This window comes from Balearica regulorum, chromosome 13 (assembly GCF_011004875.1).
Source record: "Balearica regulorum gibbericeps isolate bBalReg1 chromosome 13, bBalReg1.pri, whole genome shotgun sequence".
In the NCBI taxonomy this organism is placed as follows: Eukaryota; Metazoa; Chordata; class Aves; order Gruiformes; family Gruidae; genus Balearica; species Balearica regulorum.
This window is the reverse complement of record NC_046196.1, coordinates 19,250,386-19,269,126: the sequence shown is the minus strand read 5'-3', so window position 1 is coordinate 19,269,126 and position 18,741 is coordinate 19,250,386. Positions and strand designations below refer to the sequence as shown.

Below are 18,741 nucleotides of genomic sequence, written 5' to 3'. Positions count from 1 at the left end.
AGTGCACCCTCAGCAAGCTTGCTGATGACCCAGAACTAGGAGGAGTAGCTGGTACACCAGAGGGTTGTGCTGCCATCCAGAGGGATCTTGGCCCCTGGAGAAATGGGATGACAGGAACCTCACGCAGTTCAGCAAAGGCCAATTCAAGGTTCTGCACCTGGGGAGGAGCAACCTCAAACACTAGTACATGCTGAAGGCCAAGAGCTGGAAAGCAGCTTTGTGAAAAAGGATGTGGGGTCCTGGTGGACACCAAGTTGACCACAAGCCAGCAGTGTATCCTTGTGGCAAAGAAGGCCATATTATTTAACCATAAAACCAGAATTTGTCATCTCTTTCCCTTATGAGTTGATTAGGACACACTGCTGTCTCTGAATGCAGAAAACAAAGGGCAGAGAGTGTGCCTAATAATAAATTTCTAGATTTTGACAAACAGGTCTGAGAGATTCCTCCACTTGAGGCACCAATGGTAAGCAATTTATCTCACCTATCTTTGAAGAAAAATGTTTCTCCTCTAATTTGTGCGACTCCATCAAATACAATGTCATGCTTGCAGAGCTCTGGAGTGACAGGTCCAAGGGTTGGACGTGGTCCTGGCCCTGGCCCTGGCCCTGGTCCAGGTTCGACATCAGGCGATACTTCTGTAAAGGTGAACAGAGATCTTCTGTTACATTGAAGTACAGTGCTGCATAGGTTACACAGAAAACATGAACTACAATAATTTCTAGAAGGGGAATAATTTGGAGGCACAGCTTGAAGGAGAAAAACTTATAATAAAATCTTTTCAGAAGAAGGGTGGTCGAGTACAGCTGAGAAGGCCTTAGCTTCCAGTCCTGCCTTAATTTACTGTGTGGCCTCATTCAAGACAATGTGCCTGTGTGAGTGTCTATCCATGCTGAGCTGCTTATTTAACTTGAAAGATATTCAGAAGTGAGTATACTGGGTTCAGTTGTTAACATTGTAATTTTTATTTCTTGGCTTCTAAAAAGAAGAGAAATGCATTTCAAAGTCTTTCTATTCAGAATTATCTGCAACTCCGCGGAGAGAGACGCCAAAGTGGATTTCTCTTCTTTCTAAAAATGCCAATATTTTGCAAGGTACATAGATGCATTTTGAGCCATTTGTATGATCTTTCTGCCCTCGTCAATAATCAAAATGTGCTCTTCAGAACATGCACTTTGCCATCTGGTTTATTTTGTTTTATTATTTGACTGCTGCTGTGAGGCATTTGCCTTTTTTCTTAGACATCAGGTTGATTTACTGTATGAAACAAAGTGGAGTGTAGCTGATTTGAGATAATAATGGAAGAAAACAAAGAGGGTTTTGAGTACTTGTTTTACATATAACACAGTTTGTAAAGGGTTATATCAGTTATAAGGAGGCAAGAAAGATAGTTTTGTCTCAGGTCTTGAACTGTGCCTTGAGAGAACTGGGATAAATTCTGAATTCTATCAAAGATATGCTGTGTGAGCTTAGAACATTCACTTAACCTTGCCCATGTCTCAATTCCCAGGCTTAATTAAAGCAGCTATGAACAAGGAAAAAATGAAGATTCAAATCAGATTTTTTTATAAAAAGGTGTCTCATGCGGTAATCTTTGTGGTATATTCTTATTATAATTTCTAAGGTGTTGAATACTGTAGAATATAGTCACTTACAATTAGGAAGATACCTCAGTAGAAAAGTGAAAAGCACAGAAAGAGAAATGGTACAGATTTTCTTTGACTGCATAATTGACTGTAGTATACTTGTGCCTCTACAAGGTAGAAAATGTATACATGGAAGGCACTTTAATCATAATAAAACTGAGGCATTTTCCTAAGAGTATCTGTGGAGAAAATAATAAATTTTAAAGATGTACCAACATAAAAATACTTAAATCCACTTTTTCTCCAGGAGCTTGCCAAATACATTTATGTTGAAGTATCAGCTTTCCCACACACTCTCTGCAAATGTTATTGTGACGGTACCACTTGAATTGTTCTGGGAAGGCAATGTGAACTGTTTCCAAGCTGGGACAGGAAACAACAGCCATCCCCTCTGACAGGGAGTTGCAATCTGGGAAGCTCAGGGTGTTGTAGACAGTAACACCCCATCAAGTATTTCAAGCTAGAGAAAAGCACAGCATTTCATTGTCCCGGTAAAGGCATTAGAAATTTTCATCTAAAGGTTTGGTTACAGGGAGTTTTGGGGCTCTTGTTAGTTCAGTAAATATAGTGACCACTTGTCCTTAAATTGTGGTATTTGATTGAAGTAGGAGCCCTGGTAATAACATGAAGTAAGCAGGGAGAAAGGACAGAGGATGTTTCTGGTGTTGGTGGTATTGTGCAGTATGTAATTTACTGCAAGTTCTGAGTCCCAAATTTCAACCTGTGCTGCATGCTTTTCTGATGAGCTCTGCTGACAAGGGAGGACCTTACCATATAGCTCCTGGATCCCTTTAATGTCATCCTGAGAAAGTCGAAAATTCTTGGTGTAGGTGTAGATAGGGGCCATAAGAGCTCCTGGATCCTCAGAGTGCTCTAATCCCATAGCATGGCCAAATTCATGAGCAGCAACCAAGAAGAGACTGTATCCTAAATAACACAGCAAGATAGTATTAGCTGCTTGCATCTAAATAGAAGTGCACCATGCAGGTTATTCATAGTCTTATAATTTTATTTTCCTTGCTACCCATCAAAAATCTCCCAATAATAAATATCCTAATTAGTATTGACAGCCTGCAGTGGTGAGTGTCATACATATTGCCAGAAATAACATTTCATTAGATTCTAAAACCTGATGTTTGCTGCTGTCTTACATGCAAGTGACTTTAACCACAGTCTTAATACATCTGTGAAAAAAGGAAGTGTAGCAAATAAAATCATACTTTTTTTTTTTTAAGCAGAGAGAATTAAACTTGCAATCAGACCTCAAATCTTACTTTTCATCATGAAATGGCATGCAAGTGATAAACAGGTCTGTTTATCTGTGTGTCTGTGAGCAGAGCCTGAATCAGTACTGTTGTACCAAATATTGTTAAGTTAAAAAAAAAAAATCTTTTATCATAGGATGACATCTTATCATTATTCCAAAACAGTCTGGAATTTGGCGGTTATTGTCCTCCTAAAAGAAAAATCTAGCATTTGTAAAAAGCCTTTTGCTATATTTCATTTTACCCAGGTTATAACTAAGGACAAAGATTGACCAAAATAATTTTAAATACTGATATTCACCATAGAAACATTATACTGTCTCATTTTTTTAAAACATGTTTTTCATCTTTGGCAATGTCAGTGACAAATGTATTAATTTTTTACATTTAGCATTTGTTCCTAATTTGGCCAATATCAGATTATAATTACACTAGTAATACTATAGTTCTTGTGGCTTTTAGCCTTGGAAGGCAAAACTGGTGATAAGAAATGCATTTATTTATTTATTAAATGGTTTTTGGTTTTATATTTTGGAAAGATACTTCATAATTATAATTTTAGAAAATCTGACTGTTTCAGGCAGATGAGCTCTGGGACTGACCCTTTAACAATAGTCTCACATTTAAATGTAGGAGTTTTGCTCAGATTCCGGGCTGGGGAGAAGTACTGTAACCAGACAGGAAGTGATAAGTATAAGAATGAAATCATCGTAGATGTGTGTGGTCAACATGCTGTTACCATCGTATTGCTCTGACAGACTGTGTTACCTTGATCGGGACAAAAGCCCCACTTGCGGTCATCATCATAGCTGCTGGTAGAAGCGCACCACAGCTTGCCATCATTGCGACCCGCACTCGTACAGGACTCATATTTATTCCCAAGGAAGATGAAGGGGAATACACAAGGGGCTCCCTCTGAATTTCCTCCAACGGTTGACATGGCTGTGGAAAATGACAGAAAAACGCAGTGAGAAGGGAATCCCTTTTGTGAGATTAAGCTGATGCATCTTCTCCTAAACTACACATTAAAACCAGAAAGCAAACAGAAAATCTGCAATCCTCTTAAGAACATGAGGAGTAAGATTAAAAGTAATATTTGAAAAGAAAATTGTCTGACACAAAAAAAAAAAAAAAAAGGAAAAAGTCTAGGCATTGCCATTGCAATCAACTTGCCAATAGTTCTGGTGGGAGTAAGAATGAGCCCCGGACTCATGTTCGCAGCTCTGAGAAAGCAGCAGTTAACAGTGTTTTGCAGAAGATGATTACATAGCAAGTATCTTTTGATGGACTTCCTTGATATATTTTAAAGTGTGTGTCTCATAGGTCAAAGGTAGATTTAGTGTAAGAAAGGTTAGAGGGCTATTGAGTATCCACCTGGTTAGTAGGTGTCCCACTGAAGTATAAGCTTTGAAGTAAAAAAGCCAAACCCAACAAAAGGTCCAGAAGAAGAGTCATATCAAATAAATGGAGGAATTTTTTTATGCTGACAGCAGGGTACAGTTTTTTTTTACATATGGTTTTAAATATTTTCTAAAGAAAAGGATATTAAACATGGATGACTGGGCTTTTTAACCAGTGTTTTTTAAAAACTTGCAAATTTTTCCCCTAGCTGTATTCTCATCTATGTAGTATATGGCAGTAATACATAAGAAATACCATTTGTATATGCATGTGTAATACATATGCAAGAGGGAAGAGGGTGTAACTAAATTTAAAATTACAGTTTAAAGGTAGGTATCATAAACAGAATATGAAAAGAATATAAAAAGAATATAAAACATTTAAATTAATTTACACTGCTACGTGGCAATTACAGTTCCTTTCAAATTATGGTCTATCTTCTGGGAAGGTACAGGAAAGCAACACAGAGGCAAAGCTGATTGTGTCCTTAATTGTTTATTATTATTTATTTCTCATTCATTATTATTAATTAATAAGCCAGATTATTTTATTTTTTTTAAGAAATCACAGCTACCTCAAGCAATAACCTTTTATACTGAAAAAAAAACCTTAAACTAAGTATATTTCTTGGTTCCGGTGATAGAGACTGTGTTACTTAGGACATGGGATATATTGATTTGAGATATATTGGTTTCTCTTGTTTGTTGAACTGCCCTTTAGATTTTTCTCTTCCTAACTGTGTAGCAAGTTATAATGAACTTGATCCTTTCTTTTAATTTTTTCCTTTTTTTTTTTTTTTTTTTAAACATCGGTAAGGTAAAATTGAAGGGGTACACCTAGTTGTCAAAAATAACAGGAAGCCAAATACTAATTCATGAAATCCCTATTACAAATGGTTAGGCCATTTTCAAAAAACTCAAAAAGCCAGGGTGCATGTAGGTTTGAATGTAGCTTCAGGGTGCAACAGGGTGAATGTAGCTTCCTCTTGGCTCTGTTAAAAGCCTGAGATTTTAGAATTGCTGTAGCTAACTTATACAGTCTAAATACCTACAGCTCTAGTCTGAATCCTAGAACTGAACACCTGCCAAGCTATACAAGGCTATAAATTAATTTTTATTCCTTTATGTAATAAAACTCAAGCTAAAAAGTATAAAAAATTGTGAAGAAAGCAGAAATTTATTTTCCTGGCTAAACCATTTCACTTAGTTCTTTTGAATTGGTGAAAAGATCTGCTAACTCAAACGTAACATACTAAACAGGATTTCTTTTTTTCTAGTGTAAATGGTAAGTATTAAGCTAAAATATTACTCATGCTTTCTTCCATCACAAGAAACTTCTCTTCCAGGGCCATTAACAGATTATAATCTACTTGTAATTATCCTGCAGTGGTAGAGACTTAGTCCTATGCTTCAATGACATTTGTGTATCCCTGATAAACTTGGTGTGCTATGGCATACCATATCATTTACATATATTGCTCCTGTTCTAGTTACTTCCTTGGCTACCTGTGCTGAAATTGTGTCTAACTCATCAACTTTTCTGTGCTCCGGTAAAGGTGTAAAGAAGGAGACTTTTGTTACTTAAACCAATGACAAATTAAACTGTGTTATGCAAGCAACGTTCCTCGTACCAGTCTCTGGACAGAATCCGTATTTCTTATCTCTGTCATAGTCTTCAGTGGTTCCACACCATCGGTATCCATCTGTCCTGCCTTCTGTTGTGCACTGGTCATAGGATTGGCCTTGAAATTTAAAGGGAAATTTGCATGGCTGTCCGTCACCATTGCCGCCCATTGTAAAAAGTGCTGTAGGGAGAACAAGAGAAAAATGTCAATACACAAAGTTCAATATCAATAAGGAATCACAATGTGCCAATGGTAACGTGTGAAGGTCTCAACAGAGATTAGACAGCCGATGTCCATGGTGCAGTTCACACTTAGAACCTCTATTTTACACCAACAATTAAATGCTTTGGCAAGATAGACAAGGGATTTTACAATCTCACAAGTGCATGGAAAGGAAAGACTGATCTTTATAAATGCACTAGGAGTGAAGATAATTCTACCAAGCTGTTTGAATGGTGTAAATTCTTTATAGCCTGCCTCATAACATAAAATTAATATCCTTTCTTGAAACAACATTTAGAAAGAGGATACTGAGAAAGTCACTCGTGTTCCACAGTTCTCTGCTGATTCATTTACTTTGCATCAAAACTGTTAGCTAGAACAGCAAACTTCGTACAGAAACAGACAAGCCAGAATGTTTTTTCCTAGCAGCTGTCCGTGTACATTTTCAGTTTCTTTAAGATGCTAACATATGGTAGAGTTAAAGTCAGATAAAAGCCTGTAGGCTTTTCCTCTAGGCTTTGCTTCTCATTTCTGAGAATCCCCGCAGCTGGGCTCAAGCACTCAATAGATAAGCAAGAGAGGACAAATATGACTCCTCCAACAAAGCTGAACACTGGAGGCTTCTCCTGTCATTTGCTTTGTTAATGTTCCTGAAGAGTAGTGTATTGGTCTTCTAGGGGTTGTATATTGTCTGTCCACATACACAAACAGGGTTCCATGGTTCAACCCTGGGAACCAGAAATCTCTCTCATGGATGAAGGAGTATAGATTAAACTGAGTCAAGACTTCTGAGATGGTTTAGGATTTTTAGTAAACTTTCTGGAATATCTAGAGAAAGACAGATAAAATCTCTCATGCTCATATTTAAGAAATGCATGTCCAAATTGAATTACTTGAAAATGCAGGTGGCTTGGAGCATCTGACATGTTGTGAATCTGCCTGTGTCTTCTCTTGGCTGCTCTATGGTAGGACAATGTCTGTGAGTGCCATGTGCTGGTGAGAGGAAACCATGAGTCTCACGCTGAACTGAGACAAAAGATCCTCCATGCAGCCATGCGCTAATTCCCCTTGAGATTTAAGAACAGCACCTCAGAATGAAACATGTCTGTTTGAATTCCCAGTGTAAGGTATGCGTGATTTGGCCTTTTTTAAGGTGCCCAAAGGGACCCCTTTCTCCCTCTCCTTCCCCCAGTTTAAAGCTACAGATAAAACTCAAGCATACATGTGGGAAGGCTTGGCAGGTTATTTCTAACTTTGCTGTTGTCATTTTTGATGACCAAAAAGCCATTGTAGCCTCAGTGCCTTTGTGGAGGATTTGAGGGGGTTTACCTTTGCTTAGTCTGATACATCGGTGGGAAGAGACATTGTTTATCAGCGTGCTACAGTTTTTAGAGCAGTAATAAATAAAAACCCAAGAATGTTCTGGCTGAAGAGTGACAGGGAAGGGTTCTAATGATGGGGTATTGTGACACAGATGATTCATTTTGCCTTTTCCACTTAAATCAGTAATTGGCCCCAGTATCAGTGGCATGAACCAGTAAGGAGGTAAGTTCCAGTCCCTCTAAGGAGAGGACTTGGAGCTTTGCAGGCCTGGCTCACATGCGCAAGTTCGCTGAACTTCTGATCTGGCCGAGCTCTCATCTGTATCCTTCTGCAGCCTGGACAAGGCAGCAGCTACACAGAGGTCCTGCCTCTAGGGAAAAGATAACTGCAACACACACTGTGCCTCCTCAAAAGAGCAAGCCGCAAATATTTGTATTTGTCTCAGATGCTGTAATAAGTTAGGAAATGTGCATTAACTAGGACTCTGGCTATTGTGATTGGAGAAAGACTATTTTTTTATAAAGAAATTATGGAATTGGAAGGCAAAATTAAACTGAGTTGTTTAGATGACTCATTTACCACATGAGCTGCTTTCAGCTCTAGATCTGGCAAACTCTGTATTTTAATAGCCTTTTTTTTATTGGTTTAAATGTGGCTAAGTTGCAAAAAACTTATGGAAAGTCAATCTCTTACTGCTTTGCATGGAGTCTTTCTGAGTCACAGTCAAAATGCATTTTTTCATTTTGCTTGAGGTAACATCATGTGATGGTAACAAGAACGGTTATTAAGCTTTCAAATCCTCCCTCCTGCCCCCATTTTATCTAGAAAATTCTTCACTTTAATGTAAATGAAAGTTAAAGACAAACACTAGGTCAGTTTTCCCCAAAACAAAACAAAAGTTTTATTTACTTGTAAGGGAAACTTAAAGGGTCTGAGTCTTGTTCTGCATCATGGTAAGCTCAGCGATTAAAAATCAGTGAAGATATGCTGATGTCAGAGCAGATTCAGACTGGACATTACTAGTCTGTGAGCTGCTCTGCACTGTTAGCTCTTCCCAGAAAAACCTGCCAGTTGTCATGTAAGGAAACCTCAGGCTGGAAGGCTGCTAAAACCCCTGTGGCACAGATCCAAGGTGGAGGTAGCTGCAGCTTCAGGAGGGTTCTGCGTGGGAGAGCAGTTGAACAGCAGCCCACAAGAACTGCGAGCAGCGTGAGGGAGGTACAGGCAGAGTGCAGGTATCAGTAATGTTAGGTATCAGAGCACAGAAGTTAGGAGCCTAAACTCCCTGTAGTGTCTGTCAGTGGAGTTTGGTAGAGACATTCAAGATCCCTTGATCCCATATGGCAAAGGAGAGGTTCAGCACACCTGCCTAAGATTCGTGTGGTGCCTAGATAACTTTCCACTTCTTCCACTTTGACAAATGATAGTTGAATCGGTCTACAAAATTAGGGTGCAGATCTGGGATTAACTTTAGAAGAGCCTAGTGCAACACTACAGCTTTAAAAATATTTCCAAATATGCAGTGTGGCTCAGTAACAAGAATTGAAGCTAACTTCAGTGAATTAAATGGGAGAGAACAAACACAGACAACTAGGAATGTCGCCCCCAACACAGACTCTATGATGTAAATCCTTCCCTATCTGAATGTATTAGCAGGGGTTTAGCAAATGGTGTCTTGGAATAATGAGTGAACAATGCTGCTCTGAATTTAATAAGAAACATCTGTGCATAACTGTTCAAGGATCTTGCAAAACAATTACATCAGAAACAAAAGGCTGAAACCCTTATGTTCCGTTTCAGAAACCTTGACACAAGCATTTCCAGGAACATCAACTTCCAGAACCAAGTCTCCCTGAGAGTGCTTCACTGCTTACATTTTGGTCTTGTATGACTTTGGGATTTTACAAAGGTATCAGTCAGGGTATGTGGCTCTCTGTCCAGCTACCTATAATCCAGGCTTCATTCTGACTATATCTGAATATTTGGAGTATTTTAAAGAAATAAGCCCAATTTTGCTCTTTTCCAGCTGGAAGGATTAATCTGAGGGAGAGGAGATTTGGGGAAAGGTGAGGAATGAGGGAGATGGCAAAGTTTTAGGAAAAAATGATTGTACAGGTATGTGTGTGTGCACATTTACTAAGTAAATGTTAGGCTTAAGAAGCTAGTTCTGAAAGTCCTGTAACAATAACTTTTTTTTTTTTTTTATTAACTGAATGTTAAAAGTTCACACTTCTGTCTGTTTATCCTCTGTAGTTGTATAAATACCTGTTACTGTGATAGATCCCAGCTCTAGCTGTGATTTATAAGGGGCAATTAGGGTTTTGGAAATTAAAGAATATTTTATCACATTATGGCTGGAAGACTGATATGTTCTGCAGCAGATTATCTTTGCAAACCACTAGCATCCTGATGCAGAAAATTTGTAATCTTACATTGGAAAATGTGTGGTCTTGCAAATAAACTTGATAAATCCCCAGAATTTGTCAAGCAGGAATCCATTTAGTGTTTGGCTGCAACAGGATACCAGAGAAGCTTTGAAGACAGGGTATCTGAACTTTCTCTACGTACGCGTATCTGTGATCTTTCGAAAAATTATGTGTGCTTAACTGACACATACATATTAACGCCCATACATGTGTTTTTACAGTACTCGTTGAGGCTTGCCTGGACATGTCAGGCTGTGCTTGTGCAGTCTTGGTCTGGCAAAACCCTGAGCATGTCTCGTTTTGTTAGCTTTGCATCTTAAGCATCAGTAATTTTCTTTCAGCAATCTGCATTCTCTTTCCTTGTACTGACTGCATGTAGCCATCATATTATAAATAAGTTTAGTACTATTGTTCCAAGCAAGATTAGCATGAGTCCAACAAAAGCTCCATTATTTTCTGTTTCATTCTCTTTCATAACTCTGTTTTTATTTGTTATGACACAGCAGTAGCTAGCAGGAGTTTTAGTGACCCTGTGGGTCCATTGCTAGGACGTAAGGTAGCAAGCGTGACGAGACTCCCTGCTGCCAAAAGCTTATAGCAGTCGGTTATGTACGGAGGGGAAAAAAGTGAATGTGGGAAACTGCAGCACAGGGAATGTCGGTGAATATAGGTGCTGGCACTGGAGGTGGCAAACAGGAGATGGAACAAGCGGCTAAAAGCCCCTTTCCTTCTCTACTCTTCTCTCTGCTGATAAATTAGCACAGCAGGCTACAGCCAATTATACTTAATTGTTTCTCTAAAAGTTTCCTGCTGTGTGATATACAGGAGATCAAATTAACACTCATAATAATAAATTGTCTGAAATCTTATATCCAGTAGAGTCATCAAAATTTGCAAGCATATAAATACATGTTCCTGATGTTTAACAGGAAACATATTGTCATAATTTTATTTGAAAGATAATAATCACATTGTATATGTTTTTAAAAAGTTATGGCTACATGAAAGCATTAAACATATCATCTAATCTGCATATGAGTGTTTCCAAATATGAAATAAATTGTTTGTTAAACAGAGGTTTCTGTTCACATTCCAAAATGTTAGAAATTAAGTATGATCTTAGCTTTCCTAGACCTTCTAACAGTTTTTTACAGGTACTGATACAGAGTTATGATTTCTGAAATACAGTGTCATTCCTGTATCTAAAGTGGGCTGTTGGAACTGCCTCATGACTAAGAGTCTTAAGACCCGTGTTAAAAATAAACCCCTAAATTCTAAAACTGTGAGTGCTCTCCTGGCTAGCAATTCACAATGTACCAACATATAAATAACTTTGTACCAGCATAGATACTCACTTGAAATTCAATAATTTATTTTTGAAAAGCAGTATGAGGTCATTTAAAAGATGATTTGTGACAATAAAAGGGTCATGTTGCACTAAAAGGGCTCCCAGACTCGGAGGACCTGGGCTACCAGTTGGTAAAATTGGGATGTGAATTTATAGAGGTTTGGCTTAAGGGGTTTCATCCTTAACTGCTAGTTTTTCTCTGTTACCGCTCTTGAAAGAGATGCAATTGTTAGTGGAATGGCCTGCAATTTAGGGAGAGATTTCTGTCACTTAGCGTGATCCATCTCCAAATGCGGCCCTGTCCTTACTCTAAAAGGTGGTTGTCTTTCCTGGATCATAAAACAGCCTGTAGTGTCTTTGATGTATATATGGGGCTGACATTGCTTCCAACATATCTTCGGTATGTCCTTGTTTTTAGAGAAATGCCTCTGCCGGGGTCATCATCAGTTACAAACTCATCTACACCAAGGGAGCCTCTAGGGAGTTTTGTCTGCTCAGACACTGAGGAGATATTAAAGAGCAGTGAATCTAAATCTGCTGGAAAGGAAGTGGAAAAATTACAAGGAGAAGTGGATGGTCAAAATAAGTAGGGAACAGTCTACCAGGGGAAAAAAAACAATGATCTACTTACACTCATGGGGACAAAAGCCATATTTGCCATCTGCGTCAAAGTCTTTGGTTGTGGAACACCAGAGGAATCCATCACTGCGTCCTGCGTCTGTGCAGCTGTTGTATTCCTTGCCATTGAACCAGAAGGGAAATTTGCAGTATTCACCATCTGCATTTCCGTACTTCACTCTAACCACTATAAAGAGAGCAAATGCAGGGGTGAAGTTAGCCACCAACTGATACAGAAAATACAATTTCTGGACATCTTTTTTTCCTGGAGGAGGACACTGGTATAGAAATGCAGTCTGAATTTCCACTTTTAAATTCCATATGCTGTTGGTCTCTCTATTGGCAAGATGATCATAGCTGAAATAATAACTGGCAATTTTGAAAGAATTACATGGATATTACTCATGGTGAAGTGTTAGAATGAACAGTCCTTAGAATCAGCCTGGAAAAATATATATGTTGTTGTTACTATAGCAATGCAAACTTATAAACATGCTTTTAATACATTTAGTAATTTAGTTTCTTTAGTAATATCGTCTAAAATGTTCAGTATACTTTGAAAGGTTCCAGGCAGCAGTTGAGCATGAGCCGAATGTGCCTTGTGCCTCATAAACCACTTTGGTATTTCCAATTTGACTTGAATGAGGTCTGCTGCGGCACTGGGGGATAGGGCAGTAATGCAAATAAACCCAGATCCTGGGTTTTATTTCAGTTTGTCACATGTAGTCCTAAGACTACAGTACTGGTGCTGTAACATATGTTAATGTATAGATAATTCACTTATAGCATTTCTTTTAATGGCAGTAACCTAACTGGATGCTTGTGCAGTATTTCCACTAATATGGAAAACAGTTTCCTCCTGTTCGTTGTTAGTCTGAGGCAGGGTTCCACTCCAGTTACTACATGTACTGGTCAATGCTTCTGCTAAAGTTAAAAGAAAGCTAAACATGAAGTTGACAATTTTGGTATTAAAGTTCAATTATTTTTTCAATGGGAAGACAGCTGAGAAAACTAGAGTTTGAAATGAAAGGCAAACGTGTTTGAATTCTTATTCTTATTTTACAGTAGAAGAATTATAGTTAGAAATATATGATTGTGGCAAAGTTCAAACAGAAAAAAAAGAAGTTCCAAACCACTAATAGTTGGTCTTGTTTGTCTAGTTCAGGTGATACTATCTGGACTTCAGTTGTTTTCTTCTGAAGGATATGGCAAACTGCATGGTACAGATTCTTGGAGACCACCTTAATCCACTGTTTGATGTCAATTCTGTTTCAGTCATCAGCATGAGGGATTTATATTCCATTTGTTTTTGACAGATAAGTATATAAGCATAAGTATATAAGTCCTTATTCAGGTGGATGGTTCCATTTTTAACAACTGGAGCCACAGCTTAAGTCATCTTAAAAGGGTATGTCAGCTGAAAAGCACTGGCCAGTCTGCCTCTTACAAATGGACTTGGAGATGATGTAGTTTGGGTGCCTGAGAAGTGAAGCATTCAAATCGTAGTCATGGCTTTGTACTTTTCCCACAATTCATGAAGGCTGTGCAGCATCAGGCCTGTTATTTATTCAGTTTTTCAAAGGGCAACAGTAGAGGAACAGAAAGGGAAATCCTAGGTAACATTTATTTAAGAATTACATAAACATTTTGTAGAGAACAATTTAAATTGTATAAATTAATTTTCATCCCCTAACATTTATTGACATATCAATGAAAACATTTAGTGCAGTGCCTGAAACAGCATTAAACATAGCAGCCAGCAGGCCATATGCTCTGAAACATTAAAAAGTCTGGTACCTTGCCCCTCTCCAAGAGTCCACAGTTCATCATCATCAAAATGGGAGTCTCCTCCAATTCCTGGCCCCGGTGCAAAGGCATGAGCCAGGAGACCGTCTTTGCCATCAAACGGATAGCCATCGCCATGTTCTGCAGGAGGAAGCAGACAGAAAAGAGCTGTTTCTAATCACCTCAACTCTGTCAGAGTCTATACATGAATGATGATTATCATGTGTACTTTCCCATCCAAGACAGCAGCAGAATACTCTAGTTGAGTGAGTTTATTGGTATGGGTTGTGCTGGCAAGACTGAACCAGAAGAGAAGCAGCCAGTTCTTACAAAGAACATTAAGTGTCAGTACTGCAGTTGTCACAGTATGTTATTTTATATCTCATAAGTATTATGGAAAGGAATCAAAGACAGCGAAGAACAGTGAAATACTGTATTTTAGATGTATGACTGCATACACACTGCTATTTCTCAATGGAGACTGGTAGGAGCTGTAAAATAAACATTGTAGATGAGGGGTATGTTCAGATAATTTGTATCAGTTTCCAACACAGAGGTCAGCAAGTAAACGTAGATTTCTTTTTGCAGGCTACTCTCCTCTGCTGCAGCTTAGACTGCTGTGCTCTTTTTGTGCAGCATACTAACTACTTTAAGGAGGAAAGCAGATCAGCAGAGTGTCTCGGTAGTGTTCCTCTGGAAAGCTAGTTCTTATTCAGTGCTCTGAATCCTGTGAATGAGCCTATTCCTCCTCCACATCACCACTCTGAGACTCAGGCAGCTCACAGGGCAACAGCAGGTTAAGTAGCTCTCCTGTTATTACACTGTAGGCTTTTCTTGGAAGTACACCGCATGTGGGTAAGGCAGGTTGGCAAGGGCATAACCCTGGTATTCATAGCTTTCCCATCATACTGACCTGTGCATCAAAGCTGGCTGCCAGCATCTCCAGTTGCATCATTTCAGGCCTTTTGGTCTGATGTCTTGCCATTTAACAGAAGCCCTAAATACACAGGCCTGATTCTCTACTCTGTTACACTGATTTCATGCTGGTGTCACTCTCTTAATACTCGTTCAGTTCATTCATTTCAGTAGACTAGTGTGTCAGTTATCAAGGAGAAAATTTTGACGTATATTAGATGCTTTACTCCCATTTATTTCAAAGGAGATCTTAAGAGAAAGCTTAAAAATGAAGAACCTTGTGGAAGTCCCAGGTCCTGTGACTCTGACATGCAGCAAAGTGATAAGAATCTATGAATGTGGAAGAAGTTTTTCTCCCACTGTTTCTGAGCTGACTATAACCAGCAAGCACTAAAACCAGCAGAAACACTTCTGCTTTTGTAAGACTTCTTTTTTGTGAACCAAGCTGGCCTGGATGAGGATCTGAAGTTTTGAGTTCTGTACAGAATCTCTGAAGCTTTTGAGGTCAACTCATCAGTAGCTAAAGCAAAGAAAACCAGCTCGAAATGAACACTTTTACAAAGAGCTCCGTTATTCTTTGAACTGTTCACTTCACTTCCAAAGTCTACCTCCCAAGTGACTGGCTGCACAAGTATCTTCGTTAGTATTAAAAATTCTGTGACTGTCCATAAGAAGTTAAAATGCCCCACGTTTACACTGAAAAGCTATAAACATTCTTTCAGGGGAAACCAAAATTAATTGAGAAGGCAAGTACAACAAAAATGAATCAAGTCACCTATCATCAGCTAGACTCAAACCATAGTTCAGCTTACCATCCATATGTTTAAATTCCTCAAGACCAAAGAATGTATTGAAAGCCTGTATTCTGCTATGCTAAAGAACAAAGACCAGCTATGGGGTCAAAATCGAAAGTCCCAAATCCATTTTTAAGGTCCAAAGTTAGGACTTCACCACTGTCACTGGAAAACTGAGCAAGGAGCTGAAAATAAACAGTAGGATGGCATTCCATTCTCTTCCATGGCGGGAAGTCAGCTCACATCATCTGAAGATCTGTACTAATATTTCCCAGTTCTATTTCTGATTCTCTTATGGAAAGATAAATATAGTATAAGGATATTGTATAAATACTTCTCTCTCATATATAACACAGAAAAAAAATCTTAGCGAAATTAGATCTTAGCCTGTATAAGCCAAGTGCAAACTAGGACAAAGTTTGCCAGAAAGGCTCATGGGTACTGCTTACTGAGGGTAGATCATTCCAATAATAAAGATTAATGAAAGGAACAAAACCAAAAACATATGTAAAAATAGAAAAATATACCCCATCGGCCAAAATTAATCATAATGTCTGCTTCTCCATCGTTTATTCGGTTAAATCTCAGTGGTGTGACATCACTCCAGACTTGAAAGGCTCGAGCAAAGGCATCATCTACTGTCTCAGGATCCAAATCCGGGGTATAGCCTATAATCCTTAGAGGTAAGAGGAAGAGTTAAATAACGCATAAACCCCTTCCCAGTATTTGTTGTTTACTGATCAAAATGCTGTGTAGATTCAGTAGTGAACCCAGTTAAGAAAGAACACTGCTGCATGTGAGATGTAGACACTTTCCTTTGATTCAGAGATGTGTTTAGTTGTGGCACTTACTATTTATTTTCCTTTGGAATTGACACAGCAGCATGAAGAAAATCATATAGCCAGAGGCTGTAAAGCCAGCATGGCAGTGGGCCTTGTACAAAATATTCAGGGTTTTGCATCAGCGCTGAGGAGCTGGCAAGACATCACCTTATGTTTTTTTACTCCGTTAGATTTGAGATTTACATTTTTGTAGACTACTTAACTTGCAAGTCATGCTGTCACTTTAGACATGAACATACAAGCGCATCTTGATATATAAGATTTATTTGCCAGAAAAAGAGCTACATAACATTCTGAAAGTTTCAAGTGTGGATTCTTTTGCTTTTTAATAAGAAAAAAAACCCAGCCCTTCTCCCTCACCTTTGTATTTAGCTGTATATTGTTTCATGCGAGTTGAATGCTAATCCTTTACCAGCGTGTCGGTTATGTTGGCAGTAGGATACATGGGGAAATAGGAGGTAAAAGCATGCAAGATAGAGCTGTAGGCCTAACAGGGACAAGCTCTTAAGTACGTTGTTTTCTTCTTCTTCTTCTTCTTTATATATTTTAATTGGACTTCTTAGTGCCTTGTATTATAGCCAGCTAACCTCCATGAAAAGATGTGTTTCCAATTCTTTGCTGCTGGGGCTGTGCATAGTGAGGGGAAACTACTTTGTGCCTAAGGAGAATGAGGAAGAATCAGAGGAAGCACATCAGCAAGTGGGGGGCTGCGAGAGCTGCCACGGGTTTTTTCAGTGTTTATTAGGCTAGTTGCAGCACTAGGAATGCTTTGATTCATAACTTCTGAGGGAACAGCAGGCCAAGTCAAGCAGCTAAGACAAATCTGCTGTTTGTTCTCATTGGTGCTAAAAGTTTGCTCATGGGCCACCAAAGTTAATGAGATTTTTTTAAATTACTGACTTCAGTGAGAGCGATATTGGTCCTTAACTCTTCAGAGTAAGAAATGAAAACATGCCAAACCTATTGCAATACATTTGCTTTAAATCGTGTCTGTATATATCTGAAATACACTTGTTTTATTTTGATGACCTCGGTTTTTATGACTGCTGAATGCACAGGGGTTTGTCCTCCTACATGGCCTCTGCAGTCAATAAGTACTGTGGTCCCTGCTGAGCAGATGAGCAAGTGAGATCTCCTGCCCTGGTTCCCTTAGGATGCTTGCAGCAGAGCAAAGAACAACCCCAAAATCTCTTTAGATAATTATTCCTGAAATTTTACAACTTGAAATTTCAGAGGTGTTTGCTAAAGCATGTAGTAGTTATCCAGACACAAAAAGAGACTCTAATTCAAGAAATCCTGTCTAGCCCTCTAAGCAGCTACTCCACTTTTAAGTTTGATTGGTTCTTAAAAGGTTATGTATAAGCAAACCCCAACATTGCCAACCAGTACCTGTATGTTATATGATTCTTTTCCCATTTTGGCTTTCTTGGAAAGAAGTTGTAATTGGCTACATCTGGGTTACCACAGCGGGGTTTCTTCATTGTCTCAATAGTATTTTGATCCAAATCTCCTGTTTCAGGAAGCCCAAAAAATTTCTGCATTTTCTTCAAAGTATCTTTCAGGACAAATAAATTGCAATTGTCTTTTGGGCACCCATAGTATTTATTCAGGTATTGCTTGGAAAAAAAACACAGAACAAAGACTTTAAAATTCATAAAAGAGACAGTTAATCATTACAAATAAATACTGTAATTCCATGTTAGCTTCCCATCTGTAATTTGCAAGTTTTCTTTTCAAAATTGCTATTATTAGTAACTGAGAGACCAGCAGAATCTCCTTAATTGACGCAAACCATCCTTGATCACACAACATTGCTAATTAAGCAATCATTTCCACTATTAGCTATCACCGTTACTTAATGAATTGCTTTATTAGTAAGTAGAGCGTAGACCTTTAATGTAGAACTACAAAGTAAAAATGGGTTTATCTTTTTTGGTTTTTTTATGATGTATAAATCTGCTTACAGTTTTAGATTTTGCATGGTTTTTTTCTTCAAAGACTCTATGGATTATTGAAAAACTTCTCAAGGTATCAAAGCAACCACACAAATGAGACCACGTTAATTGAAAAGAAAGAACAGCATTGTTTAGTCAAACAGCGTAGAGCTATTTGAATGTTGTGTGTGTTTGCTTTTGAGTCCAGCATTGCAAAGACCTGAGGAAGAAGGTCTTTGGTAACATCTCAGTTGCATGGACACTGCAGCCAATCAGTTTCCGCAGAGATAAAACTCCATTGAACGCTCCCGCAGATTATGGACTTTCTGATACAACCATGGTGGCAGATCACAAAATTCTCTCTCCTTAGAAAATGGTGGTCATAAAGGATCGAAAAGGCAGCACGAATCCCATTATTTTCATCTCTTATCTAAAATAATACCCAGTCAAGTCTTCTCCACTTTCCATTTTGATCAGTGTGACCTAATTAGCAGGTGTAGTGTAGGGTGGTGGTTTTTTTTTTAAAAAAAAGTCTGTCTGTCTGCTGCTGCCTCTAAACCTGGAGGAGCAACGGGTTAGTCTGTTCTCTGCAATTGTT

At 38.5% G+C, this 18,741-nt stretch overlaps 1 protein-coding gene across 1 annotated transcript in view; it reads right to left on the bottom strand.

Annotated features, from left to right (window-relative positions):
* MMP2 (matrix metallopeptidase 2) overlaps positions 1-18,741 on the bottom strand; it is a 35,381-nt gene that overhangs the window by 12,863 nt on the left and 3,777 nt on the right. Inside the window, exons 2-9 of the mRNA XM_010298904.2 lie at positions 17,599-17,825; positions 15,895-16,043; positions 13,671-13,799; positions 11,887-12,060; positions 5,943-6,116; positions 3,680-3,853; positions 2,418-2,573; positions 485-638 (exon numbers count right to left, since the gene is read on the bottom strand). Of these exons, the coding sequence (XP_010297206.2) occupies positions 485-638; positions 2,418-2,573; positions 3,680-3,853; positions 5,943-6,116; positions 11,887-12,060; positions 13,671-13,799; positions 15,895-16,043; positions 17,599-17,825 (1,337 nt within the window). The remainder of the gene's footprint in view (positions 1-484; positions 639-2,417; positions 2,574-3,679; positions 3,854-5,942; positions 6,117-11,886; positions 12,061-13,670; positions 13,800-15,894; positions 16,044-17,598; positions 17,826-18,741) is intronic.